This window comes from Manis javanica, chromosome 16 (assembly GCF_040802235.1).
Source record: "Manis javanica isolate MJ-LG chromosome 16, MJ_LKY, whole genome shotgun sequence".
Taxonomy (NCBI): Eukaryota; Metazoa; Chordata; class Mammalia; order Pholidota; family Manidae; genus Manis; species Manis javanica.
The window spans coordinates 62193770-62216020 of NC_133171.1; the positions used below are offsets into that span (position 1 = coordinate 62193770).

Below are 22251 nucleotides of genomic sequence, written 5' to 3' on the forward strand. Positions count from 1 at the left end.
GGAACTCTCTGGTGAATTGCTGCTGTGTGTCGCTCCTTTACTTTCATAGGTGCCAAAACCCGGGAGACGGGACACCCCAACTGGGCCCCGTCTTCCCCCCAACACCAGCAGCAGCTTGCCCTTGTCCTCTTTTTCCGGCGCTGGCTCCTCACACTCACCACTCCTCTCTGGCCTTTAGGTAAGTTTTCCCCCCGGGGTGGGCCACTCTTCCCCGAGCTATCGCAGTGCCATTGACCGTGATCGTCCGACAAGGCCCTGATGCTCGGGGATGAGGAGGGAACGCTCCCCGCCTCAGGCCTTCACAGCTGCGGCGGACCCTCAGGCCCCTCCTCCAAAAGCCATAAACACCCACCTCAGCTGAAACCTTTTAAGCAAAATTTCCCCAGGGTAGGCCACTCTTCCCCGAGCTATCGCAGTGCCATTGACCGTGATTGTCCGGCAAGGCCCTGACGCTCGGGGATGAGGAGGGAACGCTCCCCGCCTCAGGCCTTCACGGCTGCGGTGGACCCTCAGGCCCCTCCTCCAAAAGCCATAAACACCCACCTCAGCTGAAACCTCTTAAGCAAAATTTCCCCAGGGTGGGCCATTCTTCCCCGAGCTATCGCAGTGCCATTGACCGTGATCGTCCGGCAAGGCTCTGATGCTCGGGGACGAGGAAGGAACGCTCCCCGCCTCAGGCCTTCACGGCTGCGGTGGACCCTCAGGCCCCTCCTCCAAAAGCCATAAACCCCTGCCTCAGCTGAAACTTTTTAAGCAAAATTTCCCCGGGGTGGGCCACTCTTCTCAGAGCTATCAGAGTGCCATTGACCGTGATCGTCCGGCAAGGCCCTGACGCTCGGGGACGAGGAGGGAACTCTCCCCGCCTCAGGCCTTCACGGTTGCAGCGGACCCTCAGGCCCCTCCCCCGACAGCCATAAATCCCCGCCTCAGGCCTTCACAGCTGCAGCGGACCCTCAGGCCCCTCATCTGACAGCCATAAATCCCCTCCTCAGGCCTTCACAGCTGCAGCAGACTCTCAGGCCCCCCCCCAACAGCCATAAACGAGGTGACTCCTTTGCGGATGAGAACGCTCCCTTTCCCGCCCCCTTCTCCTTCTGCTCCGTCCACCGAAACCTGTTCGGTCTGCCGAAAACGCCTAGCGCTAGGTACCTCGTGACTCCAGCACTCTGCCTCCTTAGGGAAGTCTGGGTGACGACCCACACTTCCCAAGAAATTCCGACTCATCTACGAGTTTTCGCAGACCACCAAGGATCATCGGGGACGCCCTTTGTCTCCTTGTGGTCTGCCTCCAGACAGAGGATCTCCGTTTGTCTTCCCCTGTTTGTCTCCTTCTCTGTCCTTTAACCATGGGAGCCTCCTCATCCCTCCCTGAAAGTTCACCTCTTGAATGCCTGCTTAAGCATCTGGCTACCCTCTCCCTGACGCCTGATATAAAACCAAAACTTCTCCGTAAATATTGCTCCCAAGATTGGCCGACATACCCCCTAGACAATAACAACCAATGGCCTGCAGGGGGAACTCTTGATCCTAACATCACTCACAATCTCTTTAACTACTGCCAGCACCTGAAGAAATGGAAGGAGATTCCCTATATCGAAGCTTTTCGCCTCCTAGCTCAAAATCCCAGCCTCTGCACCACCTGCTCCCCGCCCCAAGTTCTCCTAGCCTGCAAGCCGTCTCCCTCCCCTCCACACACTCCCAGTCCCTCTTCAATTACCTTTGACCCGGCCGACGAACCTCCGCAATACAGACTTCCCCCTTCGGCCCCTCCCCCTCCTACAACCCCTCCACCCTCCGCCGCCGCTGCCACCTCTTTCCCCACGGCAGAAGCCTCCCGTCCTCTCCCTTGCCCTTCTTCTCCTACAACAGCCCCTCCCCCTTCCTCTATCACCACCGCCGCTGCCTCCACCCCCGCAGAAGCCTCCCATCCTCTCCCTTCCCCCTCCTCCGCCATCTCCTCCTGCACCTCACCACCTCCTCCTCCGTCCCCCTCACCTTCCCCCCTCCCGCAAATCGAGCCTGAGCCTTTCAGCCCCCCTCTAACTAAGTTCCAAGAGCCTCATCCGTCTTTGCCCCCTCAGATTCGGTCGCGAGGGCCTGCCAAAATTATCGCGGCTTTGCCCCCATCACCTGTTTCACCCGCACAGACTGAGCCAGAACCCTTCAGTCCCCCTCAGACTCGGTCCCGAGGGCCTCCGAAAATTATTGCCCCGCTCCGGGAAGTAGCAGGATCCGAAGGCATCGTGCGCGTTCACATCCCTTTCTCCTTAGGAGATTTAGCCCAACTAGAGAAACGCATAGGTTCCTTTTACACTGATCCCACAACATACATCAGGGAGTTTCAATGGACCCTCCAGTCTTACAGCCTCACGCATCATGACATTTTCATGCTCCTGGCCAATACTCTCCTCCGTGAAGAGCGTAGACGAGCTTGGGACTGCGCCCAATCACATGCTACCGAAACCCACAGGACTGACCCCACCTGTCTCCCTGGCCCCACTGCTGTCCCAGAACAAGACCCACACAGGGATTATAACACCGCCATGGGTCTCCACTCTCGAGATATTTTTGCCTCGTGCTTAATAGCAGGTCTAAAAAAGGCAGCTCGTAAAGTAGTCAATTTTCAAAAGCTCCAAGACATAATTCAAAAGAGAGACGAAACCCCCTCCGAGTTCTTAGATAGACTCACTCAAGCCCTATTACAGTATACCAGCCTGGACCCAGAAACACCTGAAGGAAGACAGGTCCTTATGACATACTTCCTAGCTCAAAGCTACCCCGACATTAAAGCTAAACTCAAAAAGTTAGAACAGGGCCCCGCTACCCCACAGACTGAGATCCTAACAGTGGCCTTTAAAGTCTTCCATAACCGGGAGGAGGAGAAAGAACGCCATAAACAAAAAGCTGATCAGTCCAATTTCCAGATGTTGGCCCAGCTGATAAAACCACAACCTGGGTGCCCCTCTACAGACAAGCCCCACCCCCCCAGGAGCTTGTTTCAAGTGCGGAAAAGAGGGACATTGGTCAAGGGTGTGCCCCTCCCCCAGATCTCCTACCACCCCATGCCCCAGATGCCACAAAAAGGGCCACTGGGGGTCTGATTGCCCAACCACCCTCAGGGGAAGCTGGACGAACAACCCCCATCCTAAGCCCACCATAGTGGGGCTGGCAGAAGAAGATTGATGGGGCCTGGGGGCTTCTCGCCCGACCATTTCCATCACCAAACAGGAGCCCAGGGTTACTTTAACAGTAGACGGTCGCCCCATCTCCTTCCTCCTAGATACAGGAGCCACCTTCTCAGTCTTGTGTTGGCAGCCGCGCTCAGAAAATAGCGCCCAATGCAGGGCAGCCGGAAGGCCCCGAACTTCCTAATGACAAATCATCCCACACCACTAAACTACATGCTAATTGCGCCTTGGCATAAGGACCAATGAGACCCACCAAATGGTTATGCTAATAAGGCATATGGAGCCGCACAAACCAGGTCAGAGCATGAGAACTATATAAGCAAGCCTCTCCTTCCCCTCTGGGTCCTGCCCAACTCATTTGTTTCACAAAGAGCTGAAGAATAAAGCTTTCTGCAGAAGAATCCTGCTGTTGTTGCATGCTGTTCTTGCCGGCGAGGACAGGGCACGCGACAAGTGGTGCCGAATCCCGGGAACCAGAACATCACCGGCACAGGGAGGACCCTTCAGACATCTGGAGAGGATTCAGAACTGCAGGTCAGAAGAAAGCCCGGAGGGGTAAGTTCCGAGAGGCCCCTGCTTTTTAGGATGATGGTTGATGGTTCTCTGTAAATAAGGAGGCACCATGGGGAATGCACCGTCATTAGTCACGGCGCTGCAGACAGCTCTCAAAGAGCGAAACTTGAAGGTCTCCAGCAAAGTCTTAGGATCTTTTGTGAAGGAGATAGACCGTGTGGCCCCCTGGTTCATTTGTTCAGGGTCCCTCTCAATCCCGAGCTGGGACAAACTGGGGAAAGATCTTGATAGAGAGGAGGAGGAGGGTAGCCTGAGGGGAGGCACCAGGCCCCTCTGGAAACTGATTAGAGCTTGTCTGCAAGATGAGAGATGTGAAAAGGTAATAAAAGAAGGTCAGAGAGCATTGACAGATATCCAAGAGAGCATGTCAGAAACGGAACGGGAAACAGAGAGCGCGCGCGGCCGAAAAAAGGCCACAAAAATGAAGGTAAAGAAACCTCAGAGTGAGGGAGAAAGCCCGCCTAGGGCAAAAGCGAAAGAGCCCCGAGAAGCGAGTGATGATCGCCTCGGAGAAAATAGTAAATACCCCTGGAAAGAGTTGAGGGACCTCCAACTCTCCAATAGGGAATCTGAGGAGGAATTAACGTCCGCAGAGGAAGGGGAAGAGAATAAAACCGCAGAGTGCAGAAGTAAGGGAACCAGCAAAGTTGAAAAGCGGACCAAGGAAAAAATGAAAGCAGGGTGTCCCCCGACGCCCGTTGCCCCGCCACCTTACGTGAGTGGCGCACTCTCCTTTTGCCACCCAGATACTCTTCAGGCAATTAGACAAATGTTTCCTGTATTTGAGGATAATGGCGTACGCTCTCACCAGCCCCTGAGCCATAAACAAGTTAAGGAGTTAGCAGAATCCGTTCGGGCTTATGGAGTCAGTGCTAACTATACCATAGTACAAGTTGAGAGATTAACAGAGACAGCCATGACACCCGCAGACTGGCAATATGTAACTAAGGCATGCCTTTCTAGTATGGGGCAATACATAGAATGGAAGGCATTGTGGCATGATATCAGCATGACCCAGGCACGCGCAAACGCGGCCGAAGGACAGCCTGCGTGGTCATATGATATGCTGACGGGCCAAGGACAGTGGGTAGCTGACCAGACCGCCTTCCCCTTACAGGTATACGCACAAATAAACACGTGCGCCGCCAAGGCATGGAAAGCCCTCACCAACAAAGGAGAAGTATCAGGCAATTTGACAAAAATTATTCAGGGGCTGAGCGAGCCATTTTCTGACTTTGTCGCTCGTATGATGGAGGCCGCAGGCAGAATATTTGGAGATCAGGAACAAGCAATGCCCCTAGTGGAGCAATTAGTATTTGAACAATGTACCAAGGAATGCAGACAGGCGATAACACCCTGGAAACAAAAAGGGATACATGCCTGGTTGAAAGCCTGTAGAGAAATAGGAGGGCCACTCACCAATGCGGGCCTAGCCGCAGCCATATTACAGAGCCACAAACAAGCCAGGATCACTAACAGAAGTATCAAATGCTTTCAATGCGGGAAATTAGGACATATAAAGAGAGAGTGTAGGAGCCCAGCTTCAGAACAAACAACCCAATAGACCCCTGAGTTGTGCCCTAAGTGTAAGAAAGGCAGGCATTGGGCTAATGAGTGCCGGTCTATTAAAGATATAGAAGGGAAACCCTTAGAGTTGCCAAAAAACGCCCAGAGGGGCCCCCGTCACCAGGGCCCGCAAATATATGGGGCAACCAGCACGCAAGTGTCATTCGGGAACAACCAGGCCCCCCAAGGAGAGCCACTTCAGGTTCCGCGGGATTGGACATCCGTGCCACCACCAGAATAGTGTTGACTCCACAGATGGGAGTTCAGCCTATCCCTTCAGACTTTAAAGGCCCCCTACCACCAAATACCATTGGGTTACTCCTAGGGCGCTCTTCTGCTGCATTGAAAGGCCTGGTAGTTCATCCCGGAGTCATAGATCAAGATTATGAAGGACAGGTAAAAATCATGTGTTCGGCTCCCAGAGGAATCTATCCTATATCCCTGGAGACCGCATAGCCCAGCTCTTAGTTTTACCTAGTCTCCACGCCAATTATCCTGCTACCAACACGGAGAGGGGAGAAAGGGGCTTCGGCTCCTCTGACTGGGATTCAGCCTTCATAGTATTAGATTTAGCAGACAGACCAAAATTAACTCTTCAAATAGAGGGAAAGAGCTTTGAGGGAATCCTAGACACTGGAGCAGATAAAAGTATTATCTCTGCAACCTGGTGGCCCTCCAAGTGGCCTGTGACCCAATCCTCACATTCATTACAAGGTTTAGGATATGAGTCAAGCCCTTCAATTAGTGCCAAACCATTGAAATGGCGAGCCCCTGAAGGACAAGAGGGTACAGTCACCCCTTATGTACTCCCTCTACCGGTCAATTTATGGGGGAGGGATGTCATGAGAGACTTAGGCCTCAAACTCATTAATGAATACTCCACCCCCGCCCAAGGCATGATGATGGACATGGGATACATCCCTGGCAAGGGGCTGGGGAAACACCAACAGGGACACATAGAGCCCATCCTGCCCAAAGTAAAGAATGACCGTCACGGCCTGGGTTTTTCATAGGGGCCATTGAAGATGCCATGCCCATACCTTGGCTCACAGAGGAGGCCGTATGGGTTCCTCAGTGGCCCCTATCCTCTGAAAAATTAGAAGCAGCTCATTGCTTAGTGCAAGAGCAGCTCCAAGTGGGACACCTAGAACCCTCTGTGTCCCCATGGAACACACCCATATTTGTAATCAGGAAAAAGTCAGGATCATGGAGGTTGCTTCATGATCTGAGAGCAGTAAATGCTCAAATGAGAATGCTTGGACCCGTACAACGGGGACTGCCACTCCTCTCTGCCTTACCCAAAGAATGGAAAGTGCTCATAATAGATATTAAAGATTGTTTCTTTTCTATACCTCTAAGCTCCAAGGACAGGGAAAGATTTGCTTTTACTTTGCCAGCTATTAACCATGAACAACCCGATGCCAGATTTCAGTGGAAGGTCCTCCCTCAAGGAATGGCAAATAGCCCCACCATATGTCAACTGTACGTTCAGCGAGTGCTAGACCCAATTTGTAAGACCTATCCCACGCTAAAGATCATCCATTACATGGATGACATCCTTCTTTGCTCCCCACAACCAGCGGAAATAGAAGAAGCATATATAGATCTCACTAGATCCCTAGAAAATTGGAGACTGAATATAGCAAGCGAGAAGGTCCAAAAATCTAGTGTTAGCAAATTCCTAGGAGCAACCATTTACACAGATGTAATTTGCCCCCAAAAGCTTGAGATAAGACATAATCAATTGCGAAATTTGAATGACTTCCAAAAACTCCTAGGGGATATTAATTGGTTGCGCCCATACTTAAAGATACCCACCACTGAATTGACTCCACTATTTAAAACCCTAGAAGGAGACCCACAACTAACGTCACCGCGCTCCCTCACACCTGAGGCATTACAAGCCATTCGCAAAGTAGAACAGGCTTTGATGACAGCACAATTAAATAGAGTGCAATCGAATGAACCCTTTGAGTTGTGTGTCCTTCCCACCCCAGAGCTGCCAACAGCAGTCTTATGGCAGCACGGCCCACTGATCTGGATTCATCCCCAAGCCTCTCAGGCTAGGACAATAGAGTACTATCCAGCAGCCGTGGCCAAACTTGCTTTGAGAGGAGTAAAAACCTCCATGACACATTTCGGAGAGGCTCCAGCTAAAATTATAACCCCTTACAGCGTAGAACAGATACAAGTATTATGTGCTATGAACGATGATTGGGCCATACTTGCTTACAGTTTCTCAGGAACCTTTGATAATCATTTCCCTAAACATCCCCTCATCAACTTTGCCAAAAATCATCTCCTAGTATTCCCTCGGGTCACTAGCCTAACCCCGCTGCCTCATGGAAAAAGAGTTTACACGGACGGATCTAAGACAGGCACAGGTGCCTATGTCCATGATGGCAAAGTTGTGACAAAAGGCTATACGCCTGACACTCCACAAATAGTGGAATGTCGCATAGTCTTAGAGGTCCTACAAATCTTTCCTGAACCTTTAAATATTGTGTCTGACTCCTGTTATGTAGTTAATGCAGTCAAATCTCTAGAAGTGGCCGGGCTAATTAAAGCGTCCAGCCCAGTAGCCACTTTGTTCAAACAGATACAATCAGCACTACTTCATAGGCAATCTCCTTTGTATATAACTCATATCAGAGCACATTCAGGCCTTCCCGGGCCTATGACCCAAGGCAACCACCTGGCAAACCTCGCAACCAGAAGCATAGCCTTTCCCCTGCTAGACCCTGTCACCACAGCTTCAAAATTCCACACACAGTTTCATGTCACTGCCGAAACGCTGCGCAGGCGGTTTAGCATAACCAGGGCCGAAGCTAGGAACATTGTCCTTAGCTGCCAACACTGCTGCAGCTTCCTTCCCGCACCTCATGTGGGGATCAACCCCAGAGGTATTAGGCCTTTACAAGTTTGGCAAATGGATGTGACGCATATTTCGTCTTTTGGGAAACTGAAATATGTACATGTATCCGTGGATACTTGTTCAAGAGTCATCTTTGCCTCCCCATTGTCAGGAGAGAAAGCTTCCCATGTCATCCAGCACTGCCTTGAAGCGTGGAGCGCATGGGGGTTACCGCAGATTCTGAAAACAGACAATGGCCCAGCCTATACCTCTACAAAATTTGCTCAATTTTGTCATCACATGGGGATAAAACATATCACTGGCCTTCCCTACAATCCACAGGGTCAAGGGATTGTGGAACGCTCGAACCGCACGCTCAAATCCTATTTACTTAAACAAAAAGGGGGAATTGAAGATATACCCCCCACACCAAAAACTGCCATAGCCCTAGCACTTTTCACTATAAATTTTTTGAATCTGGATGCTCAAGGCCATACAGCAGCGGATCGCCATAATCAGTGGCCAAAAGACCCACAAGAACTAGTAAAATGGAAGGACGTGTTATCTAACCAATGGAAGGGCCCGGATCCAATCATAATCAGATCCAGGGGAGCTGTGTGTGTTTTCCCCCAGGGTGAAGAAAATCCCTTCTGGATCCCGGAGCGCCTAACGAGGAAAGTCCTAAACAAAGGAGATGACTTCGCTGTACCTCCTGACCCTGCTCCTGACACTGGAGACCCCGACTCAGGGAGTATTGAGATGGGGAATCCTGTCTGCCTTTCCTAAGCCTATGCCTGTCCATTTCAATGCAGCCGTTTTTCCCCGCTTTTTCACCACCAACTCTAGTATGAACTTGCCCTACCTAGTTAAAGACACCCTAGTAGCTCCCCTGGGAGAAAACCGATCCTTCGTAACTAGTGGGTCATTATGCTTCACCACTCAGAATCTAGCTGGCTGTATCTCCCTGAAACGGAGGAAATACGGATGGTTCAGTGACATAATTCTAGAGGCCAGTAGCCTCCCCGTTATGTCAGCTAAATTTGAAGGGCCTAATAAGGAAGGGAGCCCGTCCTATAAGAACATGACTATCCACCAGATGGTTCTCTGGATCAATGGCACATTTGTACACTCTCCCAGGAACAATTCCACCGACAGGCCTCGTCAACCCAAATATGCCTCCCATTGTGTGGGCGACTATGAGGGAGAGCTGTGGCCCTGGACTGACTGTCAGTCAACTGTAGTAACGTGGGCAACTGAGAGGCAGGAGTTTACCATCTCCCCAGATATGGAGGGACGGCCAGCCAATGAGGCTTGGTGGCCAGTAAAGGTGCTCGAAGGCGAGTTTCGTCAGCAGCTGAGCATGAACCCCTTCCATAAATGGATGCTGTGTGGAGTCAATGGCTCGTGTACCGACCTCTCCCCCTTTTCCGCCCTCCAGGGTGGGGGAATCGGTGTAAAAAATATCACCTTTTGGTGCGAGAATAACCACATGCGCGCACACTGGAACATGATCATGACCCATAACAACGAGAACTACACGTGTTCAGCAAAATCAGGTCCAGAGTCACCTAATTCCCTTTTTCCACCTTCTCCAGTATGCGTATACCCCCCATTTCTGTTTATCTTATCCAATAGTAGCTTTGACTCCTGCTCCAATGAAACCTGCTTTCTGTCTCAGTGTTGGGATGCGCGTAACTTTACCAATGCTTTGGTAGTCCGCATCCCCCGTTGGGTCCCTGTTCCCATAGACGCCCCTAACACCATGACTCTGTTTCGAGAAAGGCGCGATTTCGGTGTTACAGCCGCCATAGTGCTCCTGATCTCCGCGACCGCGGTCGCAGCCACCGCCGCTGGTATAGCTTTAGACACTTCCATCAAATCGGCTACAGAGCTCAATAACCTTGCAGCCTCAGTAGCTTCTGCCCTGGACCAACAGTCCACACTTGATGGCAAACTGAAAGGAGGAATAATGATCCTCAATCAACGCATAGATCTCGTGGAGGAACAAATGGAGGTGCTCTGGCAAATGGCCCAATTGGGATGTGAGCAGAAATATCATGCCCTCTGCATCACTAGCATTCAATATAAAAATTTTACACGAGCAGCTAATCTGTCACGAGACCTGTCCCAGTATCTTTCAGGAAACTGGTCCCAAGACTTCGATGGGACACTAGAAGAGCTGCGGCGAGAAATTATCCACATCAACTCCACCCGTCTAGATATCTCCGTAGCGGAAGGACTCTCTTCCTGGTTCCTCAGAGCTCTCTCCCACGTCAAGGAGTGGGCGGGCATGGCTGGGATGGGCGTGTTCCTGCTTGGAGGTCTCATGCTCTTACTCTAGTTGTTATGCAGACTCCGCAACCAACATAAGCAAGACAAGGTGATCCTTGCTCAAGCCCTAATGGCGATAGACATTGGCGCCTCTCCCCAAGTGTAGCTCAACATGCTTAAGAAGGAAGCTCGGCTTTAGCTTGAGGTAGCTCTTGCACCCTGAGCCCATGTGGCACTGCACCAAGCCCGAGTACCTCAATGCTTAATCACAGCTTTCTTTAAGAAGCTCATGGTGCAAGAGAGTTGAGAAAAAGGGTCCAAACCCTTTGTACCAAGCGGTCCCAACGCCAGCCAGAGGATGCGAGGCAAAGCACTGCAAGAGGTCTTAGACCCCTCTGAGAGGCATGCCTGACTGCGTAGAAGTAGATGCCCAGAACCCCTCTCCAAAAAGGGGGCATCAGGAAGTATGATAGAGGTCAGGCCTCTGTCTCCGCCTCTGCTGGCAAGTTCCGCCTTGAGTTTCTGTTAGACAAAAAAGGGGGAGATGTTGGCAGCCGCGCTCAGAAAATAGCGCCCAATGCAGGGCAGCCGGAAGGCCCCAAACTTCCTAATGACAAATCATCCCACACCACTAAACTACATGCTAATTGCGCCTTGGCATAAGGACCAATGAGAGCCACCAAATGGTTATGCTAATAAGGCATATAGAGCCGCACCAACCAGGTCAGAGCATGAGAACTATATAAGCAAGCCTCTCCTTCCCCTCTGGGTCCTGCCCAACTCATTTGTTTCACAAAGAGCTGAAGAATAAAGCTTTCTGCAGAAGAATCCTGCTGTTGTTGCATGCTGTTCTTGCCGGCGAGGACAGGGCACGCGACAGTCTTGCGAGAATACCGGGGCCCTACCACGCCAGCCATTACTCCTATAGTCAGGGTAAGAGGTAAACAGATTTTCCCATTAAACACCCCCCCTTTTATGCACAATCCTAGACAATCCCATACCTTTCTCCCACTCCTTCCTGGTTATGCCCCAGTGTCCCATCCCTTTACTAGGACGGGACATCCTTTCCCTCCTCCACGTTTCCATAACTATATCCACTCCCACAGCCCCCAGTACTCCCTTTCTGATGGCCCTCATAGCCGACAACCCCCCTCTACCCAATGAAAGCTCTGGTTCCGCCCTCATACACCCTGTAAATCCCAAAGTTTGGGACATTACAAGCCCCTCCGTGGCCCTTTGTCCCCCTGCCTCTATCAAATTATGTGACCCCTCTCAGTATATCTGTCAGGCCCAGTACCCCCTAACCACTTCAGCCCTCATAGGCCTCCAACCCATCAATCAAGATCTCTTAAACAAAAACTACCTCAGACCCACTCAGTCCCCATTTAATACCCCCATATTAGCTGTTAAAAAAACCAATGGATCTTTACGCCTTGTCCAAGACCTTCGCCTCATCAACAAAGCCGTTGTCCCTATCCATCTCTTAGTTCCAAATCCATACACCCTTTTATCGCAGATCCCTGCTTCCGCATTCCACCTCTCAGTCCTAGATCTCAAGGACACATTTTTTTCTATCCCTCTAGACCCTTCCTCCCAAGATTTTTTTGCCTTCACCTGGACGGACCCATACACCAGACATTCTGTACAACTTACTTGGACAGTTTTACCACAAGGCTTCCGAGATAGTCCCCACATTTTTGGACAAGTCCTAGCTCAAGACCTCAAACAGTTTCACCATGTTCACTCCGAGTCCATTTTATTACAATACGTAGATGATCTTCTGCTCTGCAGTCCCTCGTGGGAACAGTCTCAACTTGACACTGCATCTCTACTTAACCTTCTAGCTTCCAGAAGTTACCGAGTATCCCCCGTCAAAGCTCAAATCTCTTCCCCTTCTATCACTTACCTTGGATTCCTTCTATCTCAACAAAGAAAGTCCATTACCTTAGACAGAAAACGACTCCTCTCTGACCTGCCCATTCCCAAAACCAAGGCAGAAATCCTTTCCTTTCTAGGCCTGGCTGGGTATTTTAGAGCGTGGATCCCTAACTTCTCCCTGTTGGCAAGACCCCTATACTACCTCAGCAAGGGCCCCCCTGAAGAACCATTATCATCCTCACCCCGACACTCCTTCATTAAGCTCCACCAAGCCCTTGTAGAAGCTCCAGCTCTCCATCTCCCTGATCTGTCAAAACCCTTCTCATTATACATTCATGAGAGGTCCAGTCAAGCTCTAGGAGTCCTAGGCCAATATTATGGCCCATCCTTTGCCCCAGTAGCTTATCTCTCCAAGCAATTAGACCCCACAGTTCGGGGATGGGCCCCCTGCCTACGGGCATTAGCCGCTGGACAGCTCTTGCAGAAAGAAGCTTATAAACTAACATTCGGAGCACCCCTTACCATTCTGTCCCCACATCACCTAAAAGATCTCTTAACCTACAAAAGTTTACAGACTCCCTCCCTCCAGACTCCTGACCTTAGTGTCCTCTATCCTCCAAAATCCAAACATTTCCTTCCTCCCCTGCCCGCCCCTGAATCCAGCCACTCTTCTTCCTCTGCCCTACTCTCCTCATACTCCTTCACATGATTGCCTGGAAGCCCTTCACAACTTCCTTCCATGCCACTCCACGATCTCTGAAGTAGCCCTCTCACACTCCGACCTCATCTGGTTTACTGATGGGTCCTCCTTTAAACATGAGGGCACCCACTACTCAGGATATGCAGTAGTCTCCCTCAAAGATGTCATTGAGGCACGAGCCCTACCCCCTGGTACAACCAATCAGCAGGCTGAACTCATTGCAGCCACCAGAGCTTGCACTCTGGCCCGGGACACGTCTCTCACATTGTACACTGACTCCAAGTACATATTCCACATTCTCTTGTCCCACACGGCAGTATGGAAAGAACGAGGCCTCCTCACCACAAAAGGGAATTCCATAACTAATTCAGCCTTAATTACTAAACTTCTAGAGGCTTCACAACTCCCACACCGACTAGGCATAGTCCACTGCAAATCACATCAAAAAGATGACTCCCCCATTGCAAGAAGTAACAACAAAGCCGACAGAGTAGCCCGGTCAGTTGCCCTATCAGAAAACACACCAGACAACAATCTGTCTGCCCTTGCGGTTTTAGCCTTATCACAAGACGCCCTCTGCTCTCAGGACAAAGAGTCTCTCTTCCGCCTCTTACATGACCTGTTCCATCCCAGCCCCCAATCCTTGATCCATTTTTTACAATCTTTTTTTCCTCTCTCTCTCGTGAAGACAAAACGCTACTTAACCAAATCACCTGCAAGTGCACCATCTACCAACGCACTAACCCTAATACCCCCCTCAAAACCCGACCCTTCCCGACTCATCAAGCAAGGGGTAATGTCCCCGCTGCAGATTGGCAAATAGACTTCACTAACATGCCCCCTGTATGACGTACCAGATACCTACTCGTGCTAGTAGATACATTTTCAGGATGGGTCGAAGCTTTCCCCACCACTAACAAACGAGCGTCCGTAGTTGCCTCTATCCTCCTCACCCAGATCTTTCCTAGGTTCGGGATGCCCACTTCCCTCCAATCAGATAACGGCCCTGAGTTCACTGCCCAAATTATCCAGAACCTCTCCAAGTCGCTCTCGCTCCCCTGGCATTTACATTCCTTATCGACCACAAGCTTCAGGAAAAGTAGAAAGAGCCAATAGGACTCTAAAAAAACATCCTGACCAAACTATCTCTAGAACTACACCTTGACTGGGTTCGCTTACTTCCCTTAGCTCTACTCCGCATTCGAGCCCTCCCAAAGAAACCTTCCTTCTTGTCGCCCTTTGAGATCATGTACGGCCGCCCGATTCTACCCCCGGGGCTCCCTTCCCACAAAGGAACAATTCCTCCCAATATAGCCCTTCCACTACTCTCTCTCCTCCGCACTGAATTGTGGAAATATCAGGATTAGCTCCTTCCTGATCCATCCGCCTACCAAAATCCTCCTGTCTTACAGCCCGGCCAACTAGTGTTTTATAAGCCACCAGAGGATCGGCCCTCTCTCACCCCGAAATGGGAAGGTCCACACCCAGTTATTCTCTGCACCCCCTCGGCCACCAAGCTCTCACTGCCTGATAACTCTGTCACCCCTTGGATTCATATCTCCAGGTTGAAACCAAATACCCAAGACCCACCTTCTCTGGACACCCAAGACCCATCAGTCACAATCCAGAGTCCTTCAAATACAGCCCAAGACGCTGTCTACTCTACCACACCTCATCCCTCTGATCCCTTGAAGCTCCGCATCTCCCGTGCACCCCCTTTGCCATCCATACCCAAATCATGACTTTTTCCTCCTTTACTGCTCTCTCGCTTTTTTCCCTCATTCCTATTGTCTTCCCTGCCGCCCCACCCTCCTTTGTATGGCGATTCAAAGTCAGGCAGACTTACACACAGCATCAAACAAGTTACTGCCCTCATTGCCAAATCAGACTGCCCTCTGAAAGGCTGCTCTGAGCCTTTGTACCTCCACTTTCCTCCCTCCACCGAAGTATTCATTTACAGCTACCTTTATTCTCCCTACCTCTGCTTCCTCTATGACCAAAGACAAGCCTATTGCAGGCGATGGCAAGACACCTACGGGGGATGCCCCTACTGGTCTTGCACCATTCACTACATGGGTGACTTACAGTACCCACAGTATTACTCCTCCAACCATTTCATGAAATATCCCAACGGCTCATTCTCCTTATCAATCCCAGATCCCTGGGACTCTTGATGGGCTGCTGGAGTAACAGCCTCAGTTTACTACAAGGGGTCCTCGACCCCCCACAGTACCCTTCATATCTCTCGAGAGTATGTTCCCTCTCGCTCCCAGATCTCTCAAGTTGCATCAGATATCAGACATTCCGAGAAAGTCATTATCCAAACTCTTGATGGCACCTCTTCATCTTCTTATTCCTCCTACTCTTAGTTACAGCTCATTCAAGACACCACCATCTTTCTCAACCACACTTAACACAGCCAATTGTTTCTTGTGTGCATCACTACAGCGCCCACTGCTGGCCGCCGTGCCCCTCAATATTTCCAACTACTCTTTCCATGCAGAAGGACAACCCCTCCGTCCCCTGGCAGACATACCCCTATGGGAACCAGAATACGCAGATAATCTCACCATCCAACACTGTGTAGGCCCAACTCCACCCCCCTCCAGTGCACTTCACTGCCTCTCTATCTACACCCCTACCTCCGGCTCTAAGACTTTTACACAACCGGGACACTTCTTTTGGTGTAATGGCAGTCTTTTCAACTCAGTACCTCTCAACTCCGATACACCCTGCATTCTCGTCACCCTAATCCCACAGCTTACACTTTACAGCATGGCATAATTCCTTGAGCTCCAACCTCCCTTGCACTCGCGCACAAAAAGGGCTGCTTTCCTTCCCATCATGGTCGGTATCTCTTTAATCACCTCAGCCATTGGGGTGGGGTTTTCGGGAGGAGCCTTGGGTCACTCTCTATGGGCAGTTAGAGATCTCAACGCCAAACTTGAGGGAGCCCTGACATCCACTACCGATTCCCTAGCCTCTCTCCAAAGACAGGTCACTTCGCTAGCTAAAGTCACCCTTCAAAATCGGCGGGCCCTAGATCTGCTTACAGCCGAGAAGGGTGGCACCTGCGTCTTCCTCCAGGAAGAGTGCTGCTATTACATCAACGAATCCGGCATTGTAGAAACTGACATCACCAAACTCACCGGCCTTCCCTCCAGTCTCCACTCTGCTTCCAATTCCAACCCATTCTCGTCAATGCTAACAAACCCCCTCCTCACCTAGCTCTGGACCATCGCAGGCCCCATAATAATCATTCTTCTCTCCTGTCTCTTCTTACCCTGTATAATAAAGTTCATCAAATCCCAAGTCGGAAAAATCTCTAATCAAGCTTTCAACCAGCTTTTACTCAGGAACTACCAACTTCTGGCCACAGAAGATCCCTCACCCTCACGTGACCTCCTCACCACATGCTGAGATGGACCCCTCTCTCCACTGGAAACTGTTCCTGGAAACAATGGCCGCAGACGCCTGGCTCCTGACACCCATATCCTCTTAGCACCATTAGAATCAACAGGTCCTCGACCTATAGTTATAAAGAACCTTCATTGATTTCCAACCTGAAGAAGTCCACATCTACTCATCCTTACTGTGGGGAATCCTATCAACCCTTTCCTCCCAATCCTCAAACCCTCACTCCCTTTTCCACCCCTGTTCAGCAAGAAGCAGTCAGAGAGAAAGCAACGTCCACAAACCCATAGAGGAGAAAGGGGGGAATGAAGGGTCCCCACCAGTAAGATGGCAAACTTCCGGCTTCTTTTCAGGGTCCTCAGTTCCCGTCGGCGCCACCTGAAGCCCAATCACCTCTCGCCCCCCTCCCAATCCCAGCACCTAGCCAACAGCCACCAGCCCCGTAGAAGTGACACCTCAATCAATTCATGCCCCTTCCTATATAACCCAGCACCTTTCCCTAATAAAGCGGAACTCTCCGGTGAATTGCTGCTGTGTGTCGCTCCTTTCCTTTCACCTCCAATGCCCCACAACTTAAAAGTTGAGTTTTAGGGAGGGAAAAAGGATGTAAACTTTTAAATTTTAAAAGAATTTATTAACTTATCCTCTAATGTGTTTATGCCAATTCACATTCTTACAGTGATATTTCAAAACACCTGTTTTCCAACACTCTTGCCAGACTTGTCGTTATTAATTTATAAATATTTGTCAATCTAATGGAGGGGAGAATGTTATGTTTACTCTTTTAATTAGCATAATTTCAATATACATGAAGTGTAGCTTCCTTTAGTATGTTATTCATTTGATTTTCTACTTCTGTGGATTGCCTGTACAGGTTATTGGTTCATTCCCCCCTACCCATCCCATCAGGGGCATCTTTTTTTAAGGATGATAAAAGATAATGGAAAGCTCTCACTTGGTGATTCTAAGTGGCAGGCATTTTAAAGCACTTTACATATTCATGTAAACCTCATAGCAACCCTGTAGTGTTATTTATTAGCCTAACAAATTTAAATAATTGAAAACAGTTTCTCTGCATACTTTGCTTTTTGTTTAGTGGTTCTTTTTTTAAAAAAAATAGGCTTTTATTTTATTCATTCTTTCACTCAAGAATAGTTGTGTGCTTACTACATGCCAATGCACTGGGTGCAATATGATGAATAATGAAATATGATTCCTTCCCTCTGGGAGGAACTGGAGGGAAAACTATGTAAATAAAATATTTGTTCATCTATCAGGAAATTTCTCCCTCAAAGTTTATAGTGAGAAATGGTTTTTGAAGTCAGTGGTACAAAATCAGGTTCTTTCAGAACTCTGGAAGAGGTACATAAAGAAGTGAACCATAAGTTATTTGAAGAGCAGAACGGTAGCCCTAACTCAAGACTTAAAGAAAAATGTGACAACCGACCTCATTCAAAAAAATAAATATGATTGTTTCACCCACTAAATAAATCCTTAGTTCTCTAACCCGCGGATTGTAGATGAGTCTCATACTGAGTGGTTGTATGCTGAAGGTGAGTTTATGAAATTCACTAAAGGAACGTGAAAAAAGAGAAAAGCGTTACTCTTGCCAAAGCTAAGAGCAGAAGTAGAGGTTTCAAAGGAAGGAAAAAGTAGCAGCATTTTGGCAGGAGTTTTTTCTCTTCGAAATTCTCTCCAAAATTCTGCACTAAATTTAGAAAAGCAGACGAATGCTGGTGAGCGAAAGAGATTTCTTGATGCTGGGTATATCTGAAGTTGTCAGATATACAACTGACAACTAGGAAGAAAACCAGTGGAGGTAAGAAACCTCCTCCTAGGAAGAAAACCAGTGGAGGTAAGAGGGAGGGAGTGGGGATGGAGTTGGTAGTGGCTTAACTAACAGGCGGTGACTCGGACACACGAACAACGAGGACCCAGGCAACCTGAATCCTATATCAGAGGGGATTTCTCCACCGCCCGTTCTTAGTGTTGGTGGTAGTAACCACGCTAAATCAATCATACCCTCTAAGATTCCAATTTACTCTAGAATCAGGGCTTTTGCGTCTTTTAACTTTTCTCCAACCACATTTTCACCCGTTGCTCTATGTTGCAGACTGATCAATGCCAAGCGCCTGAGAAGGTAACAGGGCAAAAAGAAGGTGACCCCTAGCAGTCCGGCACATTTCAGAAGCCTATGTAAGAGAATCATAGAGCCAGGTTTCGTTGTTCCCTGGTATCTCCCAGAAAACAGGAATCCCAGGCGATGTTCTAATCAGGAGGTAGGGAATTCAGCCCCTCGAATGCCGAGTGCAGCGGCAGAGGGACCTCGTCTCTAGGAGGACACAGGGAGGCTGGCTGGAGTGGGGTCAGCAAACCAAGGTCGAAATCCCTGCAATGTTCATTCACTTGTTTGGTCAATAGGATTTACATCGTTAATACCTAAGCGTACTGGTTTTACCTGTTCATTTTATGTATGCCAAGTAGCTGAACCACTCTAAACATCATTTATCAGCCTTGTGTTTGCTGTGAGATGTATCTAAAAATATCTGATTGTGGTATGATTTATGACGATGAATCAGGATTAAACTAGAAGAAAAGAAACTAGATAATAGTACTATAGAATGATCTGCAGGGTATCAAGAATATAAGTTCGTTTACGGAGACTTCACTTGTACCTGAGAAGTGGCCGAGTGGTTAAGGAGGTCGAGGGTTTCCCTTGGTGTCATACAGGAAGTTGTTACAGAACGTCTGGGTTTATTATCTTTGGTAGATGAAGTCCTTATTCACCATTAACTGCTTGGTAGCTAACTTCTCCAGTCAATTTCTCTGTATAAACAGTCTCATAATCCTCTGGCTCAATTCCTAAATAACAATTGTAATTATAATTGCAATCATTTCAGAAGTATTTGCTTTCCTCAGCTAAGATGGTTACCACCTTCTTGAGTGCAGGAGATAGGTTGATGTTCATCACTGAGTCTTTCGGATTTTTGAGGAAGCAATTGAGTAGTTAATTGAGGGATATAGGAAAACATTGCCTAACAAATTTAAAGTAAATGATAAAATTGTCTGCAAAGATATGTATAACAAATTATATTGCATTTTGCAGGTTATTTTCAGCCTAATTTTAACTGCAGTGCAATTTTCATCATGTTTACTAATTTAAAGTGCCCCTCTCCCCCTAATAAAATTCTTAAGCATTACTGTCTAAAAATCCAACTTTAAGGAGGAAGATATGACCTTGCTCAGAGATATGACAAACTGAAAATGATCCCACATATTTCTCATTAGATCCAAAGATTCCTGCTTTAGCAAGACAGAATGTAAATATTGTAGTTTCTGCTTGTGATTTCCGTGTTGTCATGACTTGGGGGGGTGGGGAATATATATATATATACATACACACACACACTTACACCCACCCTTATTCAGCAACCACCTATATTCCCCACAAATAACCATTGTTATTAATTCCTACCAGATCATATTAAGTATATACAAATATAAATGACGCAAAAAACAAATGTCTTTTTTAATCTCAGAAAGAGCTAACACCAATGATAACATACGAAGCACATTGGTCTGTACCTTGCCCTTTCTCCCTAAGCCAGTGTATCTTTGAGAGCTTTGCATATTGAAAGGAAAGGAGCGACACACAGCAGCAATTCACCGGAGAGTTCCGCTTTATTAGGGAAAGGTGCTGGGTTATATAGGAAGGGGCATGAATTGATTGAGGTGTCACTTCTACGGGGCTGGTGGCTGTTGGCTAGGTGCTGGGATTGGGAGGGGGGCGAGAGGTGATTGGGCTTCAGGTGGCGCCGGCGGGAACTGAGGACCTCGAAGAGAAGCCGGAAGTTTGCCATCTTACTGGTGGGGACCCTTCATTCCCCCTTTCTCCTCTATGGGTTTGTGGACGTTGCTTTCTCTCTGACTGTTTCTTGCTGAAGAGGGGCGTAGAAGGGAGTGAGGGTTTGAGGATTGGGAGGAAAGGGTTGATAGGATTCCCCACAGTAAGGATGAGTAGATGTGGACTTCTTCAGGTTGGAAATCAATGAAGGTTCTTTATAACTATAGGTCGAGGACCTGTTGATTCTAATGGTGCTAAGAGGATATGGGTGTCAGGAGCCAGGCGTCTGCGGCCATTGTTTCCAGAAACAGTTTCCAGTGGAGAGAGGGGTCCATCTCATCATGTGGTGAGGAGGTCACGTGAGGGTGAGGGATCTTCTGTGGCCAGAAGCTGGTAGTGCCTGAGTAAAAACTGGTTGAAAGCTTGATTAGAGATTTTTCCGACTTGGGATTTGATGAACTTTATTATACAGGGTAAGAATAGACAGGCGAGAAGAATGATTATTATGGGGCCTGCAATGGCCCAGAGCCAGGTGAGGAGGGGGTTTGTTAGTATTGACGAGAATGGGTTGGAATTGGAAGCAGAGTGGAGACTGGAGGCAAGGTCAGTGAGTTTGGTAATGTCAGTTTCTACAATGCCGGATTCGTTGATGTAATAGCAGCAATCTTCTTGGAGGAAGACGCAGGTGCCGCCCTTCTTGGCTGTAAGCAGATCTAGCGCCCGCCAGTTTTGAAGGGTGACTTTAGCTAGCGAAGTGACCTGTCTTTGGAGAGAGGCTAAGGAATCGGCAGTGGATGTCAGGGATCCCTCAAGTTTGGCATTGAGATCTCTAACTGCCCATAGAGACTGACCCAAGGCTTCTCCCAAAAACCCTGCTCCAATGGCTGAGGTGATCTAAGAGATACCGACCATGATGGGAAGGAAAGCAGCTCTTTTTGTGCACGAGGGCAAGGGAGGTTGGAGCTCAAGGAATTCTGCCATGCTGAAAAGTGTTAACTGTGGGATTAGGGTGAAGAGAATGCAGGGTGTATCAGAATTCAGAGGCAGTGAGTTGAAAAGACTGCCATTACACTAAAAGAAGTGTCTCGGTTGCGTAAAAGTCTTAGAGCCGGACGTAGGGGTGTAGATAGAGGAGCAGTGAAGTGCGCTGGAGGGGGGTGGAGTTGGGCCTACACAGCGTTGGATGGTGAGATTATCTGCGTATTCTCGTTCCCATAGGGGTATGTCTGCCAGGGGGCAGAGGAGTTGTCTTTCTGCATGGAAGGAGTAGATAGAAATATTAAGGGGTACGGCGGCCAGCAGTGGGCACTGTAGTGATGCGCACAAGAAACAATTGGCTGTGTTAAGGGTGTGGTTGAGAAAGATGGTGGTGTCCTGAATGAGCTGTAATGAAGAGAAGGAGAAATGGGAAAAGGGGCGGGGATAAGAAGATGAAGAGACGCCGTCAAGAGTTTGGATAATGACTTTTTCAGAATGTCCAATATCTGATGCAACTTGAGAGATCTGGGAATGAGAGGGAACATACTTTCGAGAGATATGAAGGGTACCGTGGGGGGTCAAGGACCCAACCATAGTAAACTGAGGCTGTGACTCTGTCAGCCCATTGAGAGTCCCAGGGATCTGGGATTGATAAGGAGAATGAACCGTTGGGATATTTCATGAAACAGTTGGAGGAGTAATACTGTGGGTACTGGAAGTTACCCATGTAGTGAATGATGCAAGACTAGTAGGGACATCTCCTGTAGGTGTCTGGTCATCACTTGCAATAGGCTTGTTTTTGGTCATAGAGGAAGCAGAGGTAGGGAGAATAAGGGTAGCTGCTAGTGAACACTTCGGTGGAGGGAGGAAAGTGGAGGTATAAAGGCCCAGAACAGCTTTTCAGAGGGCAGTCTGGTGTGGCAATGAGGGCAGTAACTTTTGTTTGATGCTGTGTGTACGTCTCTCTGAATTTGAATTGCCATAC

General features: G+C 48.8%; 1 protein-coding gene across 1 annotated transcript; it reads left to right on the forward strand.

Annotated features, from left to right (window-relative positions):
* Window positions 1-3215: 3215 nt before the first annotated feature.
* Window positions 3216-11293, forward strand: LOC140846777 (uncharacterized). The gene is made up of 2 exons (XM_073224466.1): window positions 3216-3743; window positions 8815-11293. The coding sequence occupies exon 2, from the start codon at window positions 8876-8878 to the stop codon at window positions 10520-10522; it is 1647 nt and encodes a 548-aa protein (XP_073080567.1). The 5' UTR covers window positions 3216-3743; window positions 8815-8875; the 3' UTR covers window positions 10523-11293.
* The last annotated feature ends 10958 nt before the right edge of the window (window positions 11294-22251 follow it).